The sequence below is a fragment of the Rhamphochromis longiceps genome, linkage group LG4 (genome assembly GCF_057381845.1).
Source record: "Rhamphochromis longiceps isolate RC_006_pf linkage group LG4, R_longiceps_female_GT1.1, whole genome shotgun sequence".
Classification (NCBI taxonomy): Eukaryota; Metazoa; Chordata; class Actinopteri; order Cichliformes; family Cichlidae; genus Rhamphochromis; species Rhamphochromis longiceps.
Genome location: NC_140560.1, coordinates 17,693,585 through 17,716,225, shown reverse-complemented (window position 1 = coordinate 17,716,225; position 22,641 = coordinate 17,693,585). Strand labels below are relative to the sequence as shown.

At 40.7% G+C, this 22,641-nt stretch overlaps 1 protein-coding gene and 1 long non-coding RNA gene across 7 annotated transcripts in view; both read left to right on the top strand.

Annotated features, from left to right (window-relative positions):
• LOC146671363 (uncharacterized) overlaps window positions 1-12,360 on the top strand; it is a 74,647-nt gene extending 62,287 nt beyond the window's left edge. The window contains exons 1-2 of one of the 3 annotated variants that reach the window (XR_014911444.1): window positions 9,560-10,075; window positions 10,643-12,360. This is a non-coding gene — a long non-coding RNA (uncharacterized LOC146671363). Of the gene's footprint in view, window positions 1-9,559; window positions 10,141-10,642 lie in introns of those variants that run through there. The other 2 variants (XR_014911442.1, XR_014911443.1) reach the window with 2 other exon arrangements.
• A 3,730-nt stretch (window positions 12,361-16,090) lies between these two features.
• LOC146671362 (uncharacterized) lies at window positions 16,091-21,741 on the top strand. 4 transcript variants are annotated; one of them, XM_085403585.1, is made up of 17 exons: window positions 16,091-16,117; window positions 16,546-16,624; window positions 16,823-16,940; window positions 17,049-17,117; window positions 17,270-17,644; window positions 17,771-17,872; window positions 18,091-18,323; window positions 18,421-18,599; window positions 18,695-18,788; window positions 19,179-19,535; window positions 19,631-19,748; window positions 19,823-19,914; window positions 20,016-20,130; window positions 20,501-20,602; window positions 20,804-20,971; window positions 21,097-21,252; window positions 21,487-21,741. In XM_085403585.1, exons 2-17 carry the CDS (start codon window positions 16,553-16,555, stop codon window positions 21,699-21,701), a joined length of 2,565 nt encoding a protein of 854 aa, XP_085259711.1. In that variant the 5' UTR covers window positions 16,091-16,117; window positions 16,546-16,552; the 3' UTR covers window positions 21,702-21,741. The 4 variants fall into 4 exon arrangements, with proteins under 4 accessions (XP_085259711.1, XP_085259713.1, XP_085259712.1 ...); XM_085403586.1 differs by lacking the exon at window positions 16,091-16,117 and adding an exon at window positions 16,315-16,378; XM_085403587.1 differs by lacking the exon at window positions 20,501-20,602 and having other exon boundaries at window positions 21,487-21,740.
• Window positions 21,742-22,641: the final 900 nt, after the last annotated feature.

Genomic DNA, 22,641 nt, shown 5'->3' with positions numbered 1-22,641 from the left:
TCTTTGGATTGTTGGGGTTTTCTGGCTTTTTCTGTAGTGTTTTCACCTTACAGTATAAAGCAGCTTGAGGAGACTGTTGTTTTGCCATGATGCTATATAATCTTAAATATAACTGAATTTTCTAAACATCTATTATAGCATCAAAGTAAAACAATAAAACTAAAGTATACTCCAATGAAATTAATCAAAATCTCTAACCCTACGGTGGCCCTGAGAGGCCAAACGGACACCAGCAGTAAGAAAAATGCTGCAAAAGCACACAAAACACAACGGAAATAGGAAAAACAAAACAGCATTTTTCTTATCGCTGGTGTTTTCTAAAGTTGCAGTCCGTTTGGCCTCTGAGGGCCACCGTACTAACCTGACCAAAAAAGAAGAGAAAAAATGAATAAATAAATAAAAATCCAAATCACAAAAACCTTCTGATTTCTGTTGTGTTTTATTGTGTTGTATGAAAGGACTTATATTGCAAGGTAAAATCCCCAATATATAAACCAGAAATCCCAACAATAGCAAGTCATTTCACACTTGCTAGAATTCCAAAAACGTCCAAATCTTTTGCATCTGTGTGAGTTTTTGATACAATTTTATATCAGCTTCAAAAGAAACAGAGCGATAAAGTTTTTCTCTTGAGTTCTGCATCTCCCTGCCCTTTTACAACATTTTTGTTTTGGTGGCTGAGTGGCAATTTAGAAAGCTAGCATGTGATTGACAGTTTCCAATTGGCTGAAAGAAGAGATTTAAATTAAGTTTGATAAAACCTTATCTGGTTTCATAATTTATGCTGCTAGTTTGGTGAGTTAAAGTTTATGACGCACTCATCTGATAATTCATCGAGATAACTTTTGACTTCTTTCCTTCTTTATTATTATTATTATTATTATTATTATTATTATTATTATTATTATTATTATTATTTAAAGGAACCTATTAAATCTTTTTTGTAATGAAAATCAATCAATAGTAATTGTCGATAGAATGAAAGTCAAAATGGAATTTCTTTACAGATTTGTCGTCAGCTCTTAAGGATTTACGTATTACATGATTTATGACTCATTACATTTTTGTTATTGTTGGAGCTATTTGTTCTTTATTTATTTTTTTTTAAATTAGTTAAAGTTTGTTGTTAGTTTACTTATATTTTGGGGTTTATTTGTCGGTTAATATTTTGTTTTAACCCTTGTATGGTGTTCGGGTCTGTGAGACCCGTTTTCAGTTTTTTTCAAAAGAAAAATTAAACAATTAATTATTTTTTCAACCTGAAATTCATTGGCTTTGGCTTATTTTCTGTGAAGAACATAAATCCGAACTAATTTTCAATGGCCTCATACTGTACCTCCCCCCACACATTTACATTACATACAAGGTGTTCGGGTCCACTGGACCCAGGTCTAATAAAAGTGTTGAAAGTGCAGGTCCTGTGTTCCCACACTCTGTCTTCCTCCTTTCTGGTGCTGCTGATAGTGTTTTCTTCCCCTCCTGCTCCCGCACAAAGTTGCAACATTGTTGAAAATTCAACTATCAACACCGTCTGCTCTTACACCTCACACATTTTACCCTCTTTCTTGAGGGATCCAAATTTTATTCTCTCATACCCTGTCCCACACTGGCAAATTAGGGGCATAAATATTATAAATAATACTTTGCCAGTGTGGTTCTTTATCACAACTGAACAAGATGGCAAAAGATGGCGAGGGCCATCCAATTGATTTTGGAAGAGAGAGGGGCTTTTTATAACATTTTATAAAAAAAAGAAAGAAAGAAAAAAGAGAAGCACATTAATTCATAAATGTGATCTAACAAAGGTAAAGGGAAAAAATTAACCATGTTTGCTGTTCATATGGCTTGTAATTGGGATGAAGTAAACATCTGTTGAGTAATTTAACATAAAATTGTTTGATAGTGTTAATTTGGAAAGCCAAAACTCTAGCGGGTCCACCAGACCCATGAACACTGGCTGAGTAATAAAGATATGAACACCACACAAGGGTTAAATGATTTGTTTTGTTTGTTGTTATTTTGTTAAATTAGTAAGAGCTGTAGGGCCATTTTGTTTCTATGAATAAAGAGACTGGTATAGGACCAGCATGCATTGGGGTGGGCCTGTGGTTTTTTACCAGAGCAGGAGAAGCAGCAGGAAGGATCTTGTTATTGCTTGCCAAGATGGATAAATAAACCAAAACTCTCAACTAAAATGTTTGGACAATGGACTTCTTTTGCCTGCGTACGAAATATTACCTCAATGCAGCAGTGGCTTGTGGACTTTAAGTTGTGGGACGTTTGATCTTTCAAAAGTAAAGGAATTGCAACTACAGTTATGATTTATAATGTATGCATAATAATTTATTATAAAAACCTGTATTGAATTAAGTAGCAGAATGAAACTTTTGCAAATAAATTAACAGTTTCAAAATTGCAGCACAGACTTCTTATTCAGCTACTCAGCACCCTTACCGTAATCTCGATAATAAAAGTAGCAACCTTATCCTTATGTCGTATGTGTATTTTGACTTTTGTTGCCACGATGCCAGATCTCTCTTGGGAATTAGATTTTTAATGAGATTTTTTTTACCTGGATGAATAAAGGTTTAATAAAAACCAAATTCAAGGTGACTTTGGTAATTGCACTCAACAGACCAGCTTTTCTGACTTGACTTGACCTTTCTGGACTACACAGCCGGGGCTGAGCAGCCGCCTCCTTCTCAAAAATGCGTGTGCTTTTTTCCAGCTCGCTCCCGGCTTGTAGGCCTATTACGTTACAGCGACGCGACAAAGACTGTCCAAATTCGTAGACTCCTCCAAATGCAGTCTACAAATGCGTCCTCCTTTTCCCCGAATTTGAAGGATGGGTCAAGTGATTGTAGGCCTACAAATGCGGCCTCAGGAGGATGCAGCCCATGAATTTGGACAGCCCCACATACAAGGCACCATCATTAATTCAAATTCATTTTAAGGCCAATTACGTCACAGCGACGCGACAAAGGCTGTCCCAATTCGAAGGCAGCTCGAAATGCGGCCCTCAAATGCATCCTTCATTTCCCTGAATTTTAAGGATGGGTATGTGTATCCTTCATGGCCCAACATATCCCAGACTTCATAGCATGGCGGTGGGTGTGGATAATTTTGCCAGAAAAAACGGCAGACGGCTGAAGCTTTCAAATATACTCCGCTCAACAGTCAACCTTAGTCTTACAGAGAATTTGATGTTTTTATGGATAATTAAAGTCAGTCATATATCCACAAACACAACAAGCTGAAAGTCAGTGATGCTGCTCGGTTTGCAGTCCTGAATATCACGGCACAAGCAGGATTCACTGCACTGTTAACTTTAGCTATGTTATATTGCTGCCTCTGTTCGGTGATGTCGAACCAAACAGACTTTAACGTGTCTTTGAACGAGCTGGCGGTTCACTCGTTAAGCTGAAAGAAAGATGCTTTAATCACAGGAGTCACACATGTGTCCACTGAATCATCTGGGAACTCTTCTTGTTTAGCACTTGTAATAACACAAACACCAAATCCTCCTTCTCTTGTGCTGTTTGTAGCAGTGTGTACACCTGAGACTGTCACCTGTCTGTCTGTCCTGCACTCTCTCTCTTTGTCTTTCTTTCTGATTGTGTAATAAAAGTATGAACATGTATTTATAAGTTACACTTGTGTTTGAATCCTGCAGCTTCTCACACATTTGATTTCCATGTGTGACAACTGCAGACAGACTGAGGGACCCACTGCTGCACATCATCTGTGAGGCTTTGCACCCCTGATGATCCATCAGGACAAACTCAGCAGTGTGTGAGGAAGCAGAGGAGGAAGAGCCAGCAGCAGCTGACAGATGGAGAGAATAGACAGACTGTTCCCTGTTTGTGAAGGACTGCTAGAAAAGTTTAAAATAACTAATTGTCTGTCCTGAATCAGTCTTATTAGGTAATGTTCAAATAATGTTATCATCCCAGTGTTTTCAGTGTGGGAGAAAGTACTCAGGGCCTTCAAGTTACACACTATGAAAGGCAGCAACAAGTTTAATATTCAGAAACATAAAGTATGTATCAGCAGCAGAATGGACCTAAAAATAAATGTTTGTTTCAGTTCTATGAAGCTTTGAGTATTTTGGATTAGTAGCACTGCTGTGTTTGTTGCATCACATTACTGTAATTGTTTATATGCTTTATATATTCTGAGGTAAGTTGATCTATAGTGTTACATCATATTCTATAAGGATATTATGTGTTTGTATACTTTCTGCCCAGTTAGACCCATTTAGCAGAAGTCAGCCTGTTTAAGGCTCTGATATCTATTCTGTGTGACTTAAAGCAGTTATGACATGGTCTGATTTTCTCACCCAATAAAGGAATATTTAATATATCAGTCTACTCTTCATTCTATCAGAAACAGTTATCACAGCTCGTACATTTTCTTTTTACACATTAATGTAAGCATTGAGCCAACATGTTAAAAGAACAATATTTGTCTCTTATATATAATACATGTGTGTGTATATATAAACTGTGAGAGATACTTGTCTTTGAGTGAAGATTTAAGGTGATAGGAAATATAAATAACTGCAACTTGAATCTTTACTGAAGCTGTAATAACTAATATTGATTAATATAATACTAACTTTAATATTGGCCATATTATATTTACATTACCAAAGTGAGATGACTTTAGTCTCATGAACAACATTAGCTAATTGTTATTTACTAACTAATCCTAAAATGACTGTTCAGTACAAACATGAAGCCCAACAATCATGTTTTACAGTCCTCTGGTCTCAGCCTCAGATACTTATCAAATCACGCAAAGCTCATGTTGACACAAACAAACAAATGAACAAAAGATTTTCTCCTTCATTTCTGTCAAACAAAGCTGTTTGAAACGTTTCCAGCAGTTCGTATCATGGTTGCTGGGCAACCTGGGCAGCGAGACAGAGGCTGGACCGTCCCATTTCACAGGCCTCGCACTTCTGGCCTTAGCGGTCTTTGAGTACGCGGTCCTTGTGGACCGTTAAGGCTGCGTACTTTAAGGCTGCAGAGTGCAGACCCTGAATTGGGATACAGCCACTGTCAAACCTAAAATGAGGATGTGGGCACACCTGAGTGAAATAAGTGGAAGCTGAATGAAGCTCCACCCCCTCATGTCACTCATCTGAGAGAAACGAGGAGTCAGGCTGTTCCACTTCTTTATTAAAGACAGATGCACAGAGTGTGCAACAAGTCAATCTAGAGCATTTGCATTAAATTATTAGCAGCAAATGACTGCTTCTTACCCTTTTAATTCCCATGGAAACAGTAACAGTATAGTTTTTCACATACTGCTTCTGCATTTTGACTCAACTTTTGCTACATAAACATAGATGTAGTCAATATGTGATAATCTGAGGTTGTTTTTACTCATTTTACAACCAGATCACTGATACTAACTCCTGAGCTGACTGTATGCTAACATGCGCCACAAATAAGGGTCACATTTGGATTTAAAACAATCACCGAGAAGCTTCCACTGAATGCTACTTTCCCCTGCATGACACTGAAATCATTAACACATACTAACCCTCCATACCCTGTAGGAAACTCACTTCCTTGGAATAACATTTCAACAAGGAAAGAGTTGAGAGCAAATGTCCTTCTCTTGAAGGACAATATTTGAACAAATCCAGTTACACAGCTCAAGAAAATATTACTCTAATGGAAGAAAAAGGCAGTAATTAATTAACAATATGTGTATCAGTAGTACAAAAAAGCTATTATGGGGCGACCGTGGCTCTGGGGATGCCTCCACCAGTGTGTGAATATGAGAGTGAATGAATAGTGGAATTGTAAAGCACTTTGGGTGCCTAGAAAAGTGCTATATAAATGCAATCCATCATTATTATATCAAAATGTAAAGGGAAAACAGTCTGATGAGCTGAATGGTGAGCTGAAACTGAAACAAAATAAAGCCTATCATTAGGAATTTAGGAGCAACTTTATTGTAACGTGTTTGCTTTTTACAGCTTCAGTTCTTTTTTCACTCAGTAGGTGGCAGCAAACTACAAACAATGGTTGCATTTTACACTCGTCTGTTTTCATTAGAGGCAGAACCCAGAAGCACATCCAGGTTTAGGTCTACTGCTTGGTGCTACACAGAAACAGGCTGAACAGACTGAAACTCACATGAATTTGGACGAATCGAAGTAAGAACGTCACTTATGCTCTTCAGTTTTCTCAGAAATGGATTAAGCCTACACCTAAACCAACGGATATGTTCACTGACTTTTTCTCTTAGTCTGGAAATACTTAGTCAGCCCATTACGCAATTGAATTGATTATCATGACCCTCACTAATAGCCACTTACTAAGCTAAGAGTAATGTGCAAAACCCATTAGCCAAAGTAGTATAAATATTTTAACTTTTAGCAAATCCAGCAGGTTAATTAAGTGATTTCACATCATATGTTCAAACAACTTGTCAGTTTTTAATATATCCCATGTACGCATACTTAAGCTTTAAAAATAAAGAAAAGTGCAATGACCTGATAGATGTTTGCTGAAAATTGTGGTTTACATCAGCACCTACATTAAAATACAAAGACCCTGTTTTGTGTGAGCTGCTCGATACCATGAAGCAAGACCTCTGAACATCTCAGTTTTTACACACACACACACACACACACACACACAAGTGCAAGCAAATGGTGTTTTATATGCTGTTGTCTAAAATATTATAAAATAAACCGTCTCTTTTTATATGTGGGGGGGGGGGGGGGGGGGGGGGCACTCAAAAAACGGAGGGGACAGGTTGGCACCAGAACACCACAGGTCTGCCCCGAGATGAGTGTGAAAATGTGATTATCAACAAGCCCACCTGGACTTCAGTTAGGTCGCACGCTTGTCCAGAGTTCACTTTGTCTTCAAGCGTTTTAATTTAAAACATAAAGTGAGGCCTACCCCAAGCTAAAAGAAGGCAGATTATGTTCTCAGATAAAGCAAGCAATGAGGGCGAAGCAGAGAAAGTACCTGCACAATACATTCACATAAATCAAAATGGAATTTCTTTGAGGACACAAACATCTGGGGAGTAAACAGCTGTTTCAATACCTAATCACAGATTGTGCTCTCTGTTTTACACGTTTTTAGTAAGGCATAATTAACTAAAAGGCTAGAGAGATGAAAGGATGCCAAGCTGATACCAGGCCTCAGCCACATGGATTGTTTCTTAAATTCTGAAATTAAGTGGACATGCAAAAAGATCTGGCACTTCATATATTAAACTGAGAAGCTGTGCTGACCCAAGAAAGCGCCCAGAAATTTGGGCAAATGTCTGCTCTGAAGTTTTTAGCCAAACCAAACTGCAGGTCAGTTTAAAGCGCAAAATTGTGCAAGTAGTCCAAACTAAACCGTTCTTGAGATGCAGAAATGTTGTCACACACAAAAATCAGACGATTGTGCCTCCAAACAAATTGCACTTACAAATGCTTGTAACATAAATGATGAAAATAGTAACTGCAAAGTTGAGACTGAACAGTGTTTCAGTTAAAGTGATAAGCTAGCCATTCAGCTGACTCATTGGTGATTGCAATGATTGCAGGTTTCATTATAGAAGAATATCAAGGAGAAGACAGATGGCAGGGAGTCAGAAACGGGGGATGGAAATGCAAGATATTGAGGACAACTTATGAGCCCAGGCGTCAGGTGTGAACAACAACAATAACTGGGCTGTATTTAGGTGTACAGATCACATGACCATCAAAAGAGCAGTGTAGGAATGAGAGAAGATCAACAGGGGAGCACACAAAGAGGTTTATGGACACAAACTGGGAAAGGTGGCATGCTCAGTTGATCAGTAGAATACCACACTAGACTTTCTTCCAGGACGGTTGAGGACCCTGTTGTGGGGGCGAAGCTTGGGTCCAATGTTCCCTCTAATTTTTCATGTGTCTGAGCGAACACCAACCCGTTCTCACTCCCGACGCGTAAAATAATGACGATTTGTCACGTCCCTTAACTTCTCATGCTGACGCCTAAGGTACCCTTCCACGTTTTTATGTGACGCTGTGGGTTGTCAATTCATTCCAATATGAACCCGCTCGCGGCGATCAGAGACGCTTCGAGCAGAGGCTCCAGCCATCCATTTACTCCAATAATAACCCCGTCACGGCGAAACATGACGCCGTGAAGCACAATCTAACTGGAGAACCGGGGACCCTCTCCGCGAACGGGTTTTTCTCCCTAATTTAATGCTTTCTTTTAATGACATCGTTAACATTTCTCAACAAAAACACGAAAGTATCACTGATAATTCAACAATAAAATCGCTTCATGTTGTGGCCATCACACAGTGTTTTCCAAACTGATTCACGATCTGAAAGTGCGCAGATTTAACGTACATAATCCTTTGTTAGGTTTATTATTTTCATTTCACACGTAAAACACATTTATAGATTCATTCACCACTCCTGTTAGTTTTGGACGCGCTCGGCTCCAGCCAATCAGACGCAACCTGTGTAAGCAAAGGCTGATGGGAGAACGGAGAGACCCATTTATAAGAATAAGAAAATGAGGCGTGTTGTGATATTTTGATACCACGGTTAGCATTTACAGGATATTGTTTTATACAGGAAAACTGTTACTCAATAAGGCCCATCTACTAGTTGTTTTTCTCTTTCTCTGTGACCCAAGAATTAATGTGTAAGACTCACAGGCTGGTACCCCAAGGTCGAAAACACCACAGAGACGAGACCACTTCCTTACTCCCATCCTCCCTTCCTTATCTCTTAGAAAAAGGCTCGTTAAAGGCCAGGTGGTTTGTTTCAGAATTCACTAATGAAAGAACTCTGTATTCTATGTCTAGGAGTGTATTTTGCTGGGATGATCATAAATTGTAGCTGAACTGATAAACTACACACAGGATACTTCTTTGCTCACAAGGCAGGAAGACGTTTCCTTATTTGGTCTGTACCGGTTTGAACTGAGAACTTGCTGACACACGAACCTTTTTTTTCTCTATATAAGCTGTTATGTACTAAATAAACCTTTGAGTCGATTTGGGAAGACAACCTGAAGCAGTCTGTGTTTCCTTGTTCTCCCAAGCTGCTCCCGACGTCGTAACTAACCCAGCTGAATGGCATACCTGAGTGTTACTTTAAATAATTAGGAATCTTAGAAGGAAAGGACAGAACTCTGCTTATCGCTCGTGCCTTGGAGGGAAAACCGGGATGGACATTTTTTCCTTCAATTTGGCGTCAGAAGTGGGATTGACTGACAGAAGGTAAATATGCGTCTTTCATATTTATATAAAGACCGTATTATACCTCTCTCAGTGATCGATCCATAAAAAAAACGGGATATGCTGACGAAGTTTCACTTAGTGATCCAGAGAGATACACTGACGACTTCCTCAGTCCCCGAATAAAGTAAATTAACCCTTGTGTGGTGTTGGTGGACCCGCTAGTTGTGGCTTTCCAAATTAACACTATCAAACAATTTTATGTTAAATTACTATGAATTAATGTGCTTCTCGTTTTTCTTTTATATAAAATGTTATAAATAAATCAGTTATAATCAAGTGGAAAGACACAACACATTTATACGTAAAAATAATAATAATAATAATTAATTGTTTAATTTTTCTTTTGAAAAAAAAAAACAAAAAAAAAACACGGGTCTCAAGGGTTAAAAGCAGTAAATTAAAAGCAGAAAGACACAGGGAGTTGCCTGTTGTTTTGCGAGAAGTTGCTCGTTAAGTGAGAGTTGCTCACCCAAACAAAAATTGCTAGCAATAAATTTAAAGTGACCTCAGCTGTGCCGCAGCGAAAATACTAACCTAAATCCTCCTAGCGTGTAAACCCCTCTGGAAATCACTGAACATGGGTCAGAATAATTCAAAGACCACAGACAGGTCCGATAAAAAATCTAAAGTACCTGTAAAACCAAAAATTAATAAAATACAAAATAAAGTCTCAAATAACGGCTCAGTGCGCCTCCCATTTCCGGTTACGTGTAACCTACGTCCGCGAATCGGTGAAGACGTCCATGATCACGTATCCAGAACATGCGGAAGTGCTTATGTGACTGACTTTGTTTACAACTTACGGACTGTAAGTTCAATGCATTCTAATTTATTTCCGGAGCCCTATCCCGAACGATTATCGCCAGAAAACAGGTCAGTAAAACTGAAGGCCAGTGCAGATACTACCACGAAAGCTAAAAGTGTTAAGATAATGTTGAATTTTGATGTAGAAGGCTCAGAGGAAAGTGAGAAACTAATGTATGCAGGATTACCCGCTCCAGCACAGCAAGGAAGTTTCAGAGGACGGAAGGATAAAAGTAGAGATGTGTGTTTTTGCTGTGGAATGGTAGGACACTGGTCCAGAGAATGTCGCTTTGCAGCCACCAACAGGGCACACGCGCCTCGACCACAGAACGCAGTACAAGTTCCTGCCACTAGGCGTCAGCGGAGCTCTTCCAGACAAGGTAACTGGCAACAAAGGGAAGCATGCAATAATGGCCCCACAGGTGCAAATTTAGCTCAGTTTTCCAGCAGCCGCAGACACCCAGAGCAAAAATGAATTTGTGTATTTCATTTAACATAAAGGGTGAAATGTTTGCTGACACTGATAACAGCTTATGTTTTCTCTGCCCTATGTACCGACATGATGGAGAAGGAACATCCTCTGTGTCAGCTGGACCCTCAGCAGAGAATGAACTCAACATCCTTTTTGTCCGGTACTCTATGTCACACACTGTGCCAAAAAAACGTGTACAGACGCCACTACCAGGTAATCCCATGACTGGGAGCCACACTTTTGTTTCTCTCACACTTTTCAACAACATGATAACTGCTCACACAAGTGAAGGTCAAACAGTGATTTTGTCACATAACTCAGACATAGGTTATGACATAACTACACCATGTCGTCACATAGATCTAACCTACCCTATCGACTGTACTATTTCTGCACTTACGTTGCCAGCTGAATACCAGAATATGACATTGTGGTCTAAAAGTGAGAATGATATAGGATTTATTGACTGTACACTTTATCACGTACAAAAACACAACAAGCCAGTATATGTCAAGCAACATCCCATTTCTGCCGAAAAAGCCGCAGCCCTAGATGTCATGATAGGAGATTTATTGACTACAGGAGTAATAAAGCCCACACTCCTGTCAATCCTGTGCCAAAGCCTAACAAACCTGGCGTATGGCGTTTCATACAAGACTTAAGGCAAATTAATGCAGTCAACATTCTTCTGCCACCTCTCGTTTCAGATGTTCACAGCATATTGACATGCATTGCATACACATTTTACCGTGGTGGATTTATGCTCCGCTCCTTTTTCTCAGTACCTGTGCATGAAGACACACAGCCGTTATTTGCATTCACACATAGAAATAAGCAGTACACTTGGACTCGTTTGCCCCAAGGCATGATAGACAGCTCTGCTGCTTTCTCAATGGTGCTTCACTCCTCCAGGGCTGCACCCTGATCCACATGTGGATGACCTCCTCCTCTGTGCTGAAAGTGAAAAACTATGTCAAACTGCTACACACATGCTTCTCCAGCACCTCCAAAAGACTGGCCACAAAGCATCAGCAAAGAAAATGCAGTACTGTCAGACTTCTGTTCAATATTTGGGATTCACACTGTCTCACGGAAAACGTTCCATGACTGCAGACAGGGTCAAAGCTGTGACCTCCGTCCCTCGTCCCACTACACAGAAGGAAATGTTGTCCTTCCTGGGCATGGTGAACTATTGCAGACAGTGGATACCAGACTGTTCTTTTCATGACCACATTCTGCGTGACTGTTGTAAAAAAGACAAGCCTCCTCGAATACTGTGGTCCACAGAAATGCCTGCCTCTTTCAATGCATTAAAGGGAGTGCTGATCTCCGCCACTCAAAGGTGCTGTCCGTGGTTGTTCAGGGAATGCCGGCCTGCCTGAGGGCAGTAGCAGCTTGCTCTATCATGATAAGGGACTGCGAGAAGCTCACACTCTCACATGACACTATTCTACACACCAATCACCAGGTCACGACCATTCTAGCAAACATAACTACACAACATATGCAAATCTCACTATAAAAGCGAGCAGCACACCCAATTCGCCAGCACATTTATTGATCCTATGCTGTGTTCTTATGACCGACAGGATGGCTCAGACAGGCTTGACGATCATGACTGCATGACACGTATACAGGAATCCACAGCACCACGTCCAGATTTAGAGCAAACACCTATCCCAGACTCAGCCACGGTTTATGTGGACGGGTCCTGTTCAAGGCCGAATGACAACTCATTTCTTTGTGGCTATTCAGTGGTGACATTGCCTGACATCATACTAGAGGCTCACTCATTACCATTTCACTCAGCACAAAAAGCAGAGCTCATGGCTTTAATACGCGCCTGTGAGCTACATTTGGATAAGCATGTGACAATTTACACAGACAGCCGCTATGCATTTGGCGTTGTGCATGACTTTGGCACATTGTGGAGACAAAGAGGATTTAGATCTGCTGATGGAAAATAAATTGCTAAATTCTGATTTTGTGCAAAGACTTTTTCAGGCTATACAGCTGCCATCGGCCGTTGCAGTTGTAAAAAAACGAAAGGACACAGTACAGCTGACACAGACGAAGCAACAGGTAATGCTCTAGCAGACGTGACAGCCAAAGCTGCAGCTGCATCACAGCTCCCACCTCCGCAGGAAGTATTATCTGTGCCCCTACAGCTGTCACTTGTTAAACTCCCAGACTATTTAGAAACAAATGTTGATTTAAAATTCATACAAGAGCAAGCCTCTGCATAGAATAATGACTGTACCTTAGATGACAGAGATGGCCTATATAAAAACCTTGAGGGTTTGATTGCCCTCCCATATTCCCTGATGCCAGTCCTTGCCCGACATTTTCACTGTGTGAGTCATGTCGGACAAAGAGGGGTAATAGGGGCAATAAAATCAAGATTTGTAATTGAGAAAACATTGCATGCAGTAAAAAGCATATTAGCAACCTGTCTAACATGTGCACGAACTAATGTAGGAAAATCAAAAGCAAAACATCAGCATTTACCACAACCAGATTTTCCATTTCATACATTACAAATTGATTTTACACATATGCCAGCGCAAGGAAGCATCAAGTACTTACTGGTAATAGTGGATCAATTTAGTAAATGAGTAGAAGCTTATCCAACATCAAAAGAAACTGCAGAAGTAGTCTGTCAAAAGTTGAGCAATGAAATAATACCCAGATTCGGAATACCTCACCAGATTAACAGTGATAGAGGATCTTCATTCACATTAGAAGTAATTCAAAAGTGTGCTAAAACTTTAATGACCTGGGTCAAATTACTTCCTCAAGTCCTCTGTGAGATTAGAATGACTCCATCTGCAGTAACCAAATTATCTCCATTTGAAATAAGATTATTTCCAACACCATGGTCAGCTTCCAGAGGGGCACCGCTAGTAGAAGGTGATGTATATTGCATTGTCCACTGATGTTCACAACCTGGTAGAAACACTGAATAATAACTATCAGAAAGTTTGTCTCTCTCAGCCTTTCCCCTCCACAGTTCCACCAGTGGAGACAAGGAGATGCGTGTTGGAGAAGTCACTAAAACCAAGGACACTCTGGGAGGCCGCGCGTGTTCCAGCCCCAGACTGTACTGGCAGTGACGAAGAACCAGCATCCTCACAGACGGACAACCTCAGTGGATTCATGCCAGCAGGGTTAAGACCAGCCCAATCGGACCATCTCAGGCGTCGGATCAAGCAGATGACATCTCCGGCGGGCCAACGCCCGGAACTAGAGCAAATAAACACACACGGGTAGACGACATCTCCGGCGAGCCAGCGCCCGGATCCAATGTACATACACACACACGCAATCACTGATTAACACACAACGTCTGAAAGAACAACAACAAGGTACTCAAACATCCAGCAGGAACAGAAAGCTAAAAGTACCACATGATGTCTAACCTGATAAAGCTAGACTCATTCCATCCTGATAATGGAGAAAATGAAATGCCCATTGTCATCACACGACGCTTATTCTGTGTCTCTCGAACCTGGGACCAGGCCAGAAGACGACTGAAGAACTGTCTTTCTTATATATTTAGGTTATCTATCATATCTATCGCATTAACCTTAGGATTTCTCTTTGCTATTTTGTATTGTAAACTGCAACCATGTTCATATTTCTGCAGGTCATATTTTGCTGACGATACCTCATGCTCTATTTTGCAAGACACCTACTTAATGCACTCCTCACGTTCCCTAAAATCAGTAAATGACAACATAAACGCCACTAATAAACGATTTTATGCACCCCATAGAGCAGGAGCTAACGCCTGGTATGAAAATGCCAGAACAGCCGCTCGTGATTTAGGAAACAGTAACTGTTATGTCTGTTCAAAGGCTAATCCAGAACAGGTAATAGTAGGATACCCCATATCCGGTTTCCCCCTCACTGAGGGACTAGAGGAAATCGGCGGAGATAATGCTCTCCTTAAAGACGCTTTACAGTTGACTCTGAGCCCTCTCGACTGCCTACTTAGACACACACACACACCAACTAACCCTGAGACTCCATTAGGCGAATTATTGAAGTTATCTAATGACACCGCAGGGACCTGCGCCCCAATGAAACGCCCCAAGAATAGGTTAAAGCCCTCACTGCCCTTAGGACAGATCCCTCTCCATTTTAATACTAGTATGATATGTCTGCGCAGACTAAAGTTAACTGGCCCAGACACACACATAGATTATACAAAGGATAACTATACATTTTTCTCTGACTCCCCAGGTGCACGCTGTAATGAGACATGGCTAGCTGTCTCTATGGCTGAAGTTGTATCATATCTGGAGGAACACACACACAGTTCAAGTTCGAGCGGAGAATCGATCATTGTTCCCCCAGACGGTGTATTAAATGACACTGACTGGGGGGAGTTAGTTAAATCACACATGGTCACGCGCCTGACCAGACCAATCCCACATGCTTATTGGTTGTGCAATAATACCCTTAGATTAGCTTTACCTGTTAATTGGACCGGTACCTGTGGTCTAGTAACCGTTGATGTATGCTGTACTTTCATTCCCAATAATACCGCTCCTAACGGTTCATTCACACAAGCTATGAATAGACTTGAAGCATTGAAGATAGAACTAATTGCCAATACAGGCCACGGTCAGTGGCTACATAAGTGGCTACAGGACACGTTTGGAAGATGGAAGGAACTAATTGTAGCCTTTGTAACCGTTGCAGCATGTTTTTGATGATTATTGTCTGTTGTGTGATACCATGTATACGCTCTCAGAATTTTTGATATTAAGCTTGCTCGAAGGACCAGTTACAGTTATGATTTGTCTTTATATTATGTTATTACATTCTGTCTTTATACTATGTTATCATTTCATGATAAAAGGAGAGAACTGTTGTGATATTTTGATACCACGGTTAGCATTTACAGGATATTGTTTTATACAGGAAAACTGTTACTCAATAAGGCCCATCTACTAGTTGTTTTTCTCTTTCTCTGTGACCCAAGAATTAATGTGTAAGACTCACAGGCTGGTACCCCAAGGTCGAAAACACCACAGAGACGAGACCACTTCCTTACTCCCATCCTCCCTTTTTCTTTATCTCCTGGAAAAGGCTCGTTAAAGGCCAGGTGGTTTGTTTCAGAATTCACTAATGAAAGAACTCTGTATTCTATGTCTAGGAGTGTATTTTGCTGGGATGATCATAAATTGTAGCTGAACTGATAAACTACACACAGGATACTTCTTTGCTCACAAGGCAGGAAGACGTTTCCTTATTTGGTCTGTACCGGTTTGAACTGAGAACTTGCTGACACACGAACCTTTTTTTTCTCTATATAAGCTGTTATGTACTAAATAAACCTTTGAGTCGATTTGGGAAGACAACCTGAAGCAGTCTGTGTTTCCTTGTTCTCCCAAGCTGCTCCCGACGTCGTAACTAACCCAGCTGAATGGCATACCTGAGTGTTACTTTAAATAATTAGGAATCTTAGAAGGAAAGGACAGAACTCTGCTTATCGCTCGTGCCTTGGAGGGAAAACCGGGATGGACATTTTTTCCTTCAAGGCGGAACTGATTGATTCTAATGCAGGTATGTAAAAAATACATATATTTAAAGTAATACCTTGATGTGTGTTTCAAAGCTTGTTTTTTCATAAACGCTTCAAACAAACAGAGGTGACTGATCTCGGAAACGGTGTAATGTATTTAAAAATGGCTACAGCTACCGTCAGCATGCTTGCTAGGTAACACTACACTGTCTACTGCAGCATTAGCCATTTAATCCAACGATGATGGATTAAATCTATTACAAACGTTAAAGGACTTGTGTGCTGCAAAATACCCTCACATGGTGCGTAAAGCAGTTTTTGCGCTAAGAGTTCTGCTAGCTCTTTACAAACTGATGATGCTAACGTTAATTGCTAACATTAACCGGAGCGCCAAGACTGAAAATCATTTGAATTGCGTTAGTTATGTGTTTATGTCACTGAGTTCTGCAAAAATCTCTTTCCTCTTTAGCTTGAAAATGAGTGATTCAGAGGATCCCGAGCTGGAGGAAGAGCTTCAGGCTGCTGACGAACTCCTTCAAGATATGCAGGTAACATTTTTAGTGGAAACAGTTGTTAAAGAGGGAACACGCTTGTCTAATATTTTGTACGGAGTAAACGTTATGTTATTTGAATTTTTTTTAAAGTTTATGTCAAATTAAGTTGGTTAACTTAAGATGTTTGATAATCTTTGCTTTAATCATAGACTGTATTTTAGGTGTTCCCTTTTTTCCTTGTTAATTGCGTAGAATGATGCACAGAGTGAACCTCAGCCAAGACCAGTGCGCTGGAAAAAACGTGACAGACAGGGAGCTTTTATTCCTCAAAGACCATCAACCAGTCGAAGTACTAGTTGCATGCCACGTGGTCAGTGTTCACACAACCATTGATTTTATCTCACAACTTGTTTTCACCAAAGAATTTCAGTAAGTAAATATTCTTCATTCCCCCCCCCCCCCCCCCCCCCCCCCCCAGTGTCCAGAGAGCAGCATCAATGTCCACGTGAAGAACCTAGTTATGTTGCCAGTGTCAACCCAACAAAAGGTACTTTACCTTCTTGTATATATTGTGATTTCTGTTTACTTTTATATTTGTTGTTATAGTTGAGTTATGCAGGGCTTTTGTGGAGTCCTAAGAAACATACTGCCTAGAGTGTTTTTCAGAGTTTCTTCCTTTCTTTATTTTTTTTCTGTTAGTGTATGGAACTGAGGTGCTTCGTCAGGAGCTCCTTCAGTTGTTGGAGGATGGAGAAGAGGACGCAGCCATGACTTGTGAGACGTCGTCTGAGTCAGCTGCTACTCACTGGGCGATCAGAAATATGGTGTCCTCGCAAAAGTGGAAAGAGGCCAGGCCTTGTCTTATAGACAATATGTTAGCTACTCTGGATCCACAGTCACACCGTGTGTGTCAGTGTGGCAAACAAGTAGTTGTGAGGTGTCTGGACTGCCTGCCTCTTCCATTCCTTTGTGCTGACTGTGATATTGCAGTTCACACACGCTTTGTCCTGCACAACAGAGAGGCAGTAACAGGAGGGTTTTTGCAGCCTTCATCAGAGTTTCACAAGCCAATAGGTACAGTTTTTAAGTCTTATGCATTTCTTGCTATGTATGAGTATGAGTGGGTGCTGTTATTGTATATTTATTGTGTATCAGTTAATTTCTAATTCTTTTTATATATATTGTGTGTTTTAATGTTAGTTCGGCTGTTGCCTGTGCAAAGGCCAGACCATGTGTGTGACTGCCCAGCAGGTAACGTTGAGGTTTCACCCGGCGCAATTGTGGCTCTTGTAACCATAAATGGTAAGTTGCCCTTTTGTCACACACTACATACACAATAGATGTGTTTGGAGGTTTTATTGCAAATTGTGCATTGCTATCTTGGTTTTAATTACCCTCGGCCCGCAGTATATGTGGGCACCTGTCAAAGGTCATTTGGATTTACCAGACCGATTTGAAAACAACATGAAAAAAATGAATGCTTTGAGCCATGACTGAATTTATCCTTATCCTTTCTAAAGGCCGTTATAACCTTGCACTGCCAGTGGTGAGCTGCACCAGCTGTGGCCTAATGTGGTCCCCCTCAGTTAAGGACATCCTGGGTAGTGGATATTGGCCTGGCACCTTAAATTTCTGCACCCTGTTTTCAATGGATGTCTTTCAGTCTTTCTATGACATTAAGAAGGCTGCACCAGGGATGTCACTTAAGGCATTTGTCAAAATGCTGGATGAACGAACAGCCCATTTTGGAAGGGTGAGTTTCTAAATTTGCTAAGTTTAAGGAAATTGTGCAAATCAATGTTTATGATGACTGTCCTTGAATATTCTGTTGTATGTCCTCTATGTAAAAGAATGGCCGAATATCAGCTGATGCCTTCAGTAAAAGTTTCTTGGAGTGGAGTGCTGTAAAGTTTGAGGTGGACAAGATGTGCAAGGAGCCATGCTTTAGCTGCCCTGCCTGCACTCCAGACATGCTTGCCGTCTCAGTTGATGGAAACCGCAAGCTTTATCGCTTTCAGTCTAATGCAAGGTACGTTATGCATTGTGTACATAAGTCAAATATGGATTTGTAGAAAAATGTATTTTAATGTTTCTTTTCAAACAACTGTCACTGTGTTCGTTCAGCACTTCAGAGCAGGGGAACTTTGAAGGTGTCTTCATTGAAAAAGATGAGGAAGTTGCTGAGTTTGTGAAATACATCCAGAGACACACAAATCATGTAAGATACACATATATATATTAGTGCTGTTAGCGTTAATCTTGTTAAAATGACGTTAATGCCGTAACCATATACGTGTGTGTGTGTGTGTGTGTGTGTGTGTGTAGACATATATGGATGGGTCGATATTTTTTTTATTTTTCTCTTGGTGTTGTCGTAATACTATTTACTTTATTTTATCTTAATGTTTACTTAATTTTGTCACCATGTGTATTTAAAAAAAACAACATGATTTTTATTTTGTGTTATCAGTGCTGTCCTGGGGAGATCTGAGGTCTTGTGTGACTCGAGGCTAATTCAGCTAATTGTTATGCGTTTGTTTTAAAAAGTTTGTCCCTGATAGGGCTTAATCATGTCATGTCTTTTATGTTAAAATCTTTGAGTGTATAGGTCCCGGGGAAAGGGTTGTGCGGATCTTCATCTTGGACTGCAGCAAAGGAGTCGTCCAAAAAGTCCACTGGGAAGTTGGATGAGGAGGGCATGGAAATAGCTGTTTGTCGCCACGGAGTCCTCTTAGCTGCATTGAACATGTTTCGAGGGGAGATCTTTGCTTACCCCCTTTTTCTCCAGAGGAAGTTGGCAGCTAGCATCCCAGGACATATTACGTTCCTTTGCTCCGATGTGGCCTGTAAATATTTCCCCTATTTAACCAAGGTGGCTCAGCAGTGCCCTGAGCTGAGGAACCTCTTGTCAATGCGTCCTTTTCTCTCCGTCATGCATGCAAAGGCTCACACTTGGAAATGCGAGGTATACTGCAGCTTGTAGTTTTGGATTAGTTTGAGACATTTTGTTATAAGGTTGAATGAATTCAGCAGTCATGTATTGTGACCTCCTTTCTATAGATCAAATGGGGAGGTGCGTTTCAGGATGGGGCCGGTTCAACAGTTGGAGAAGAGGTGGAACAAGTAAACAGTTTCCTGTCTAGGGCGGCCATCACAACGAAGTACATGTCTAAAGCAGGTGTGTGTCCGTGTCTGAGATTCCACTCAGTCTCCTGCTCATTAATTCTAATTTGTATACTAACTGAAATGCAGGGCGAACAGACATGCTGACCCTCCTGGCTTTGGGGTGGAACAAAAGGAAAGTGGAACAACTGGGCCGCACTTTGAGCCAGCGATATCTAAAGGTCATTTTTTCAACACCCATTTTAATGTGTGTGGTAATGGGGGGAAAACACCAGTACTCTTTTAATGTCAATATGAATGACATTTATGAATGCATTCTTAGATCATAAGGATCCTTAGAGAACAAGTGGAGAGCCTGAATGCGACCAGAAATGAGCTGGGTGTGGATGACGACACACTGCAGCAATGGGTGGCCGATGTGCAGAAATGGGCTGAAGGTGAGTCTCAATATAATGCACTCATGTCTAACAATAGGACCCACCATGGCCTCATTAAAGAACTTAGAGTTAAGATCTTTCTGACAGTGTCAACAAACAATGAAAAATAAGCCTTGGAAAAGCAAATTTATGGCAGAGTTGTTGCGTTTCATCAAATTGGATAGAACCTGGGTTGAAATGATGTCGTACTAGTTGGTTTTATAAACCTGAACACCAACATACTTGTTATCTCATGATTATCATGAGATAGCAGCACATGAAGGCTCCAGATGTCTTATAATGAATGTCATCAAGTCAGTGATTACAGAGTCCACTGTAGTTTGGTGACTGTTACTCATCCTGTATTCTGATTAATATTCCTCTCACTTAGAAAGTGATCAAACTGATGGCAGCCTTGGAGCGTTGCAGGCACGAATAGAGGAGCTTGTCGTCATCATCAGAGTGCGAACACAAAGTCTTTACAGACAAAATGGTACGTCCCAGTTTCTTTGAAACGGACCGTTTGATGCTCAGTTTGTACAGCTTGTACAGCTACTTTGTAAACAGAATCAAATCAGATCCAGGTTTGTTTAAGCTGGATGTGATTTGTTCTAGCAAACAAATTGATGAGTGTAGATTAAAATGAAACTATATACATTATGTGAAGGTGTGAATTTTTTATGATTATTTACAGATAGCAACAAGAGGCGACACAGAATTCGCAAGGTCATCTTAGTTGAGAAGAAACGCTTGGCGGCTGCTGTTGACGACTACAACAAGCTCGCTGAACCAACAAAGCAAATCGTATCCAGTGATGCCCTCATGCAGACCGATATTTGGCCCTGGCAGAGCACAAGTGAACGTAAGCTCTTGATTTATAAATATCCTTTTTAAACAAGCTCCCAGTATCTGAGCAGTAGTTGAATGTTTTGTTCTTGAATCATAATATGCTGCTATGTTTTCCCATCTGATGTTGTTAAACTGTAGCTGCTGCTGACCTCCGGACAAAGAGAAAGGTCTTTGAGAAGGTGATGGCTGTGAGGCGCCTGAGAGAGGAGGAGATGATCCTTTGCAGGGAGATGCGGCATCACTGGACAGTGTTGCGAATGCGTTCTGTGGTGTTGGGGACAATCTCCTCAGACTGTAAGCACTTTATTTATTTATTAATTTTTTGATGAATCGATTGAAAATAAGAGCAGATGCTAAAGTCTTACTGGATCTTTTACCTATATCTAGATTGCTAGCTAACACTGCCTTCTCCCTTTTAAAAAAATGTTTAATTACAGCATCCTAATTCATTGTGTTTATGAGGTGATGTTTTTTTGTTGTTTGTTTTTTTTACTTTTCTCATATTTATTTGTTTTGTTCTTTTTACAGCCTCCTTTGTTGGCATGTCGGAGGATGCACAGAAGGGACTCTGTAGCCTGGTTTTAAAAAAACAAAGTGAACTGAAAGCTGAAATGCTCAAAGTAAAGGACATGTACAAGAGAATCCTCAGCCACCAACCACTCCTGGAAATGGACTCGGAGGAGGAGGAGGACATTCCAGACGATGCCACTGAGAGTGATTTGAGCACTTCTGATGAAGACTGATTGTGTCATCATTGATGTTATGTTTGGTAAAATAAAAAGTTAATCACATCTCTGTTCAATGTGATTTTTCAACAGACATTTTACATTTTGAGAAGAAAAATGGAATTTCCTTGGTGCAGTTGTTTACCCTGAATCATTCTTTCCCATCTAATTTAATGACTAGTGTACATGTTCAGATACGATAACATAATTTAATTTATGGGATGCTTTCTGGGCTGCTCAAATAATCACAAAATTTAAAAGCACCAGGCAGCACACTCACAAGTAAATTTTTTGTTCAGTGTTTTGTCGAAGAAATCAACAAGTACAACTGAGATGTTTGCTGTAGTGGTGTGTTTGTTAAGAAGCATGCCAGCACACTGGTGAACTGACAGTCCCAGAATGCACCCGAGCCATTGACTCGCCCCAGAGCAAATGAAATTGCTTATCTAGAAAGACAACCGTCATCAAAGAAGAAGTAAAAGAGTAGGAAACAAATGGTAAGGGAAGGTACTGTGGGGTAGGAAAGAAAGGCCAGAGCTGTGCAAAATGACCTCCAGCAGGCCACAAATGTGCACGTCCGCTCAAACGGTCAGAAATGGACTCCATGAGGGTGGTATGAGGGCCCGACGTCCACAGGTGGGGTTGTGCTTACAGCCCAACACAGTGCCGTATGTTTGGCATTTGCCAGACAACACAAAGATTGGCAACTTTGCCACTGGCGCCCTGTGCTCCTCACAGATGAAAGCAGGTTCACACTGAGCACTTGTGACAGTCTGGAGACGCCGTGGAGAACCTTCTGCTTCCTGCAACATCCTCCAGCATGAGTTTGGCAGTGGGTCAGTTTTGGTGTGGGGTGGCATTTCTTTGGGGAGCAGCACAGCCCTCCATGTGTTCGGCAGAGGTAGCCTGACTGCCATTAGGTACTGAGATGAGATCCTCAGACCCCTTGTGAGACCAT

Excerpts from the sequence above, each read along its gene's own strand:
- LOC146671362 (XM_085403585.1), top strand. The coding sequence starts at position 16,553 with ATGAGTGATTCAGAGGATCCCGAGCTGGAGGAAGAGCTTCAGGCTGCT. Across the intron at positions 17,645-17,770 it reads AGAGTTTCACAAGCCAATAG|TTCGGCTGTTGCCTGTGCAA; the intron begins GTACAGTTTTTA and ends TTTTAATGTTAG. Across the intron at positions 20,972-21,096 it reads CTGGCAGAGCACAAGTGAAC|CTGCTGCTGACCTCCGGACA; the intron begins GTAAGCTCTTGA and ends GTTAAACTGTAG.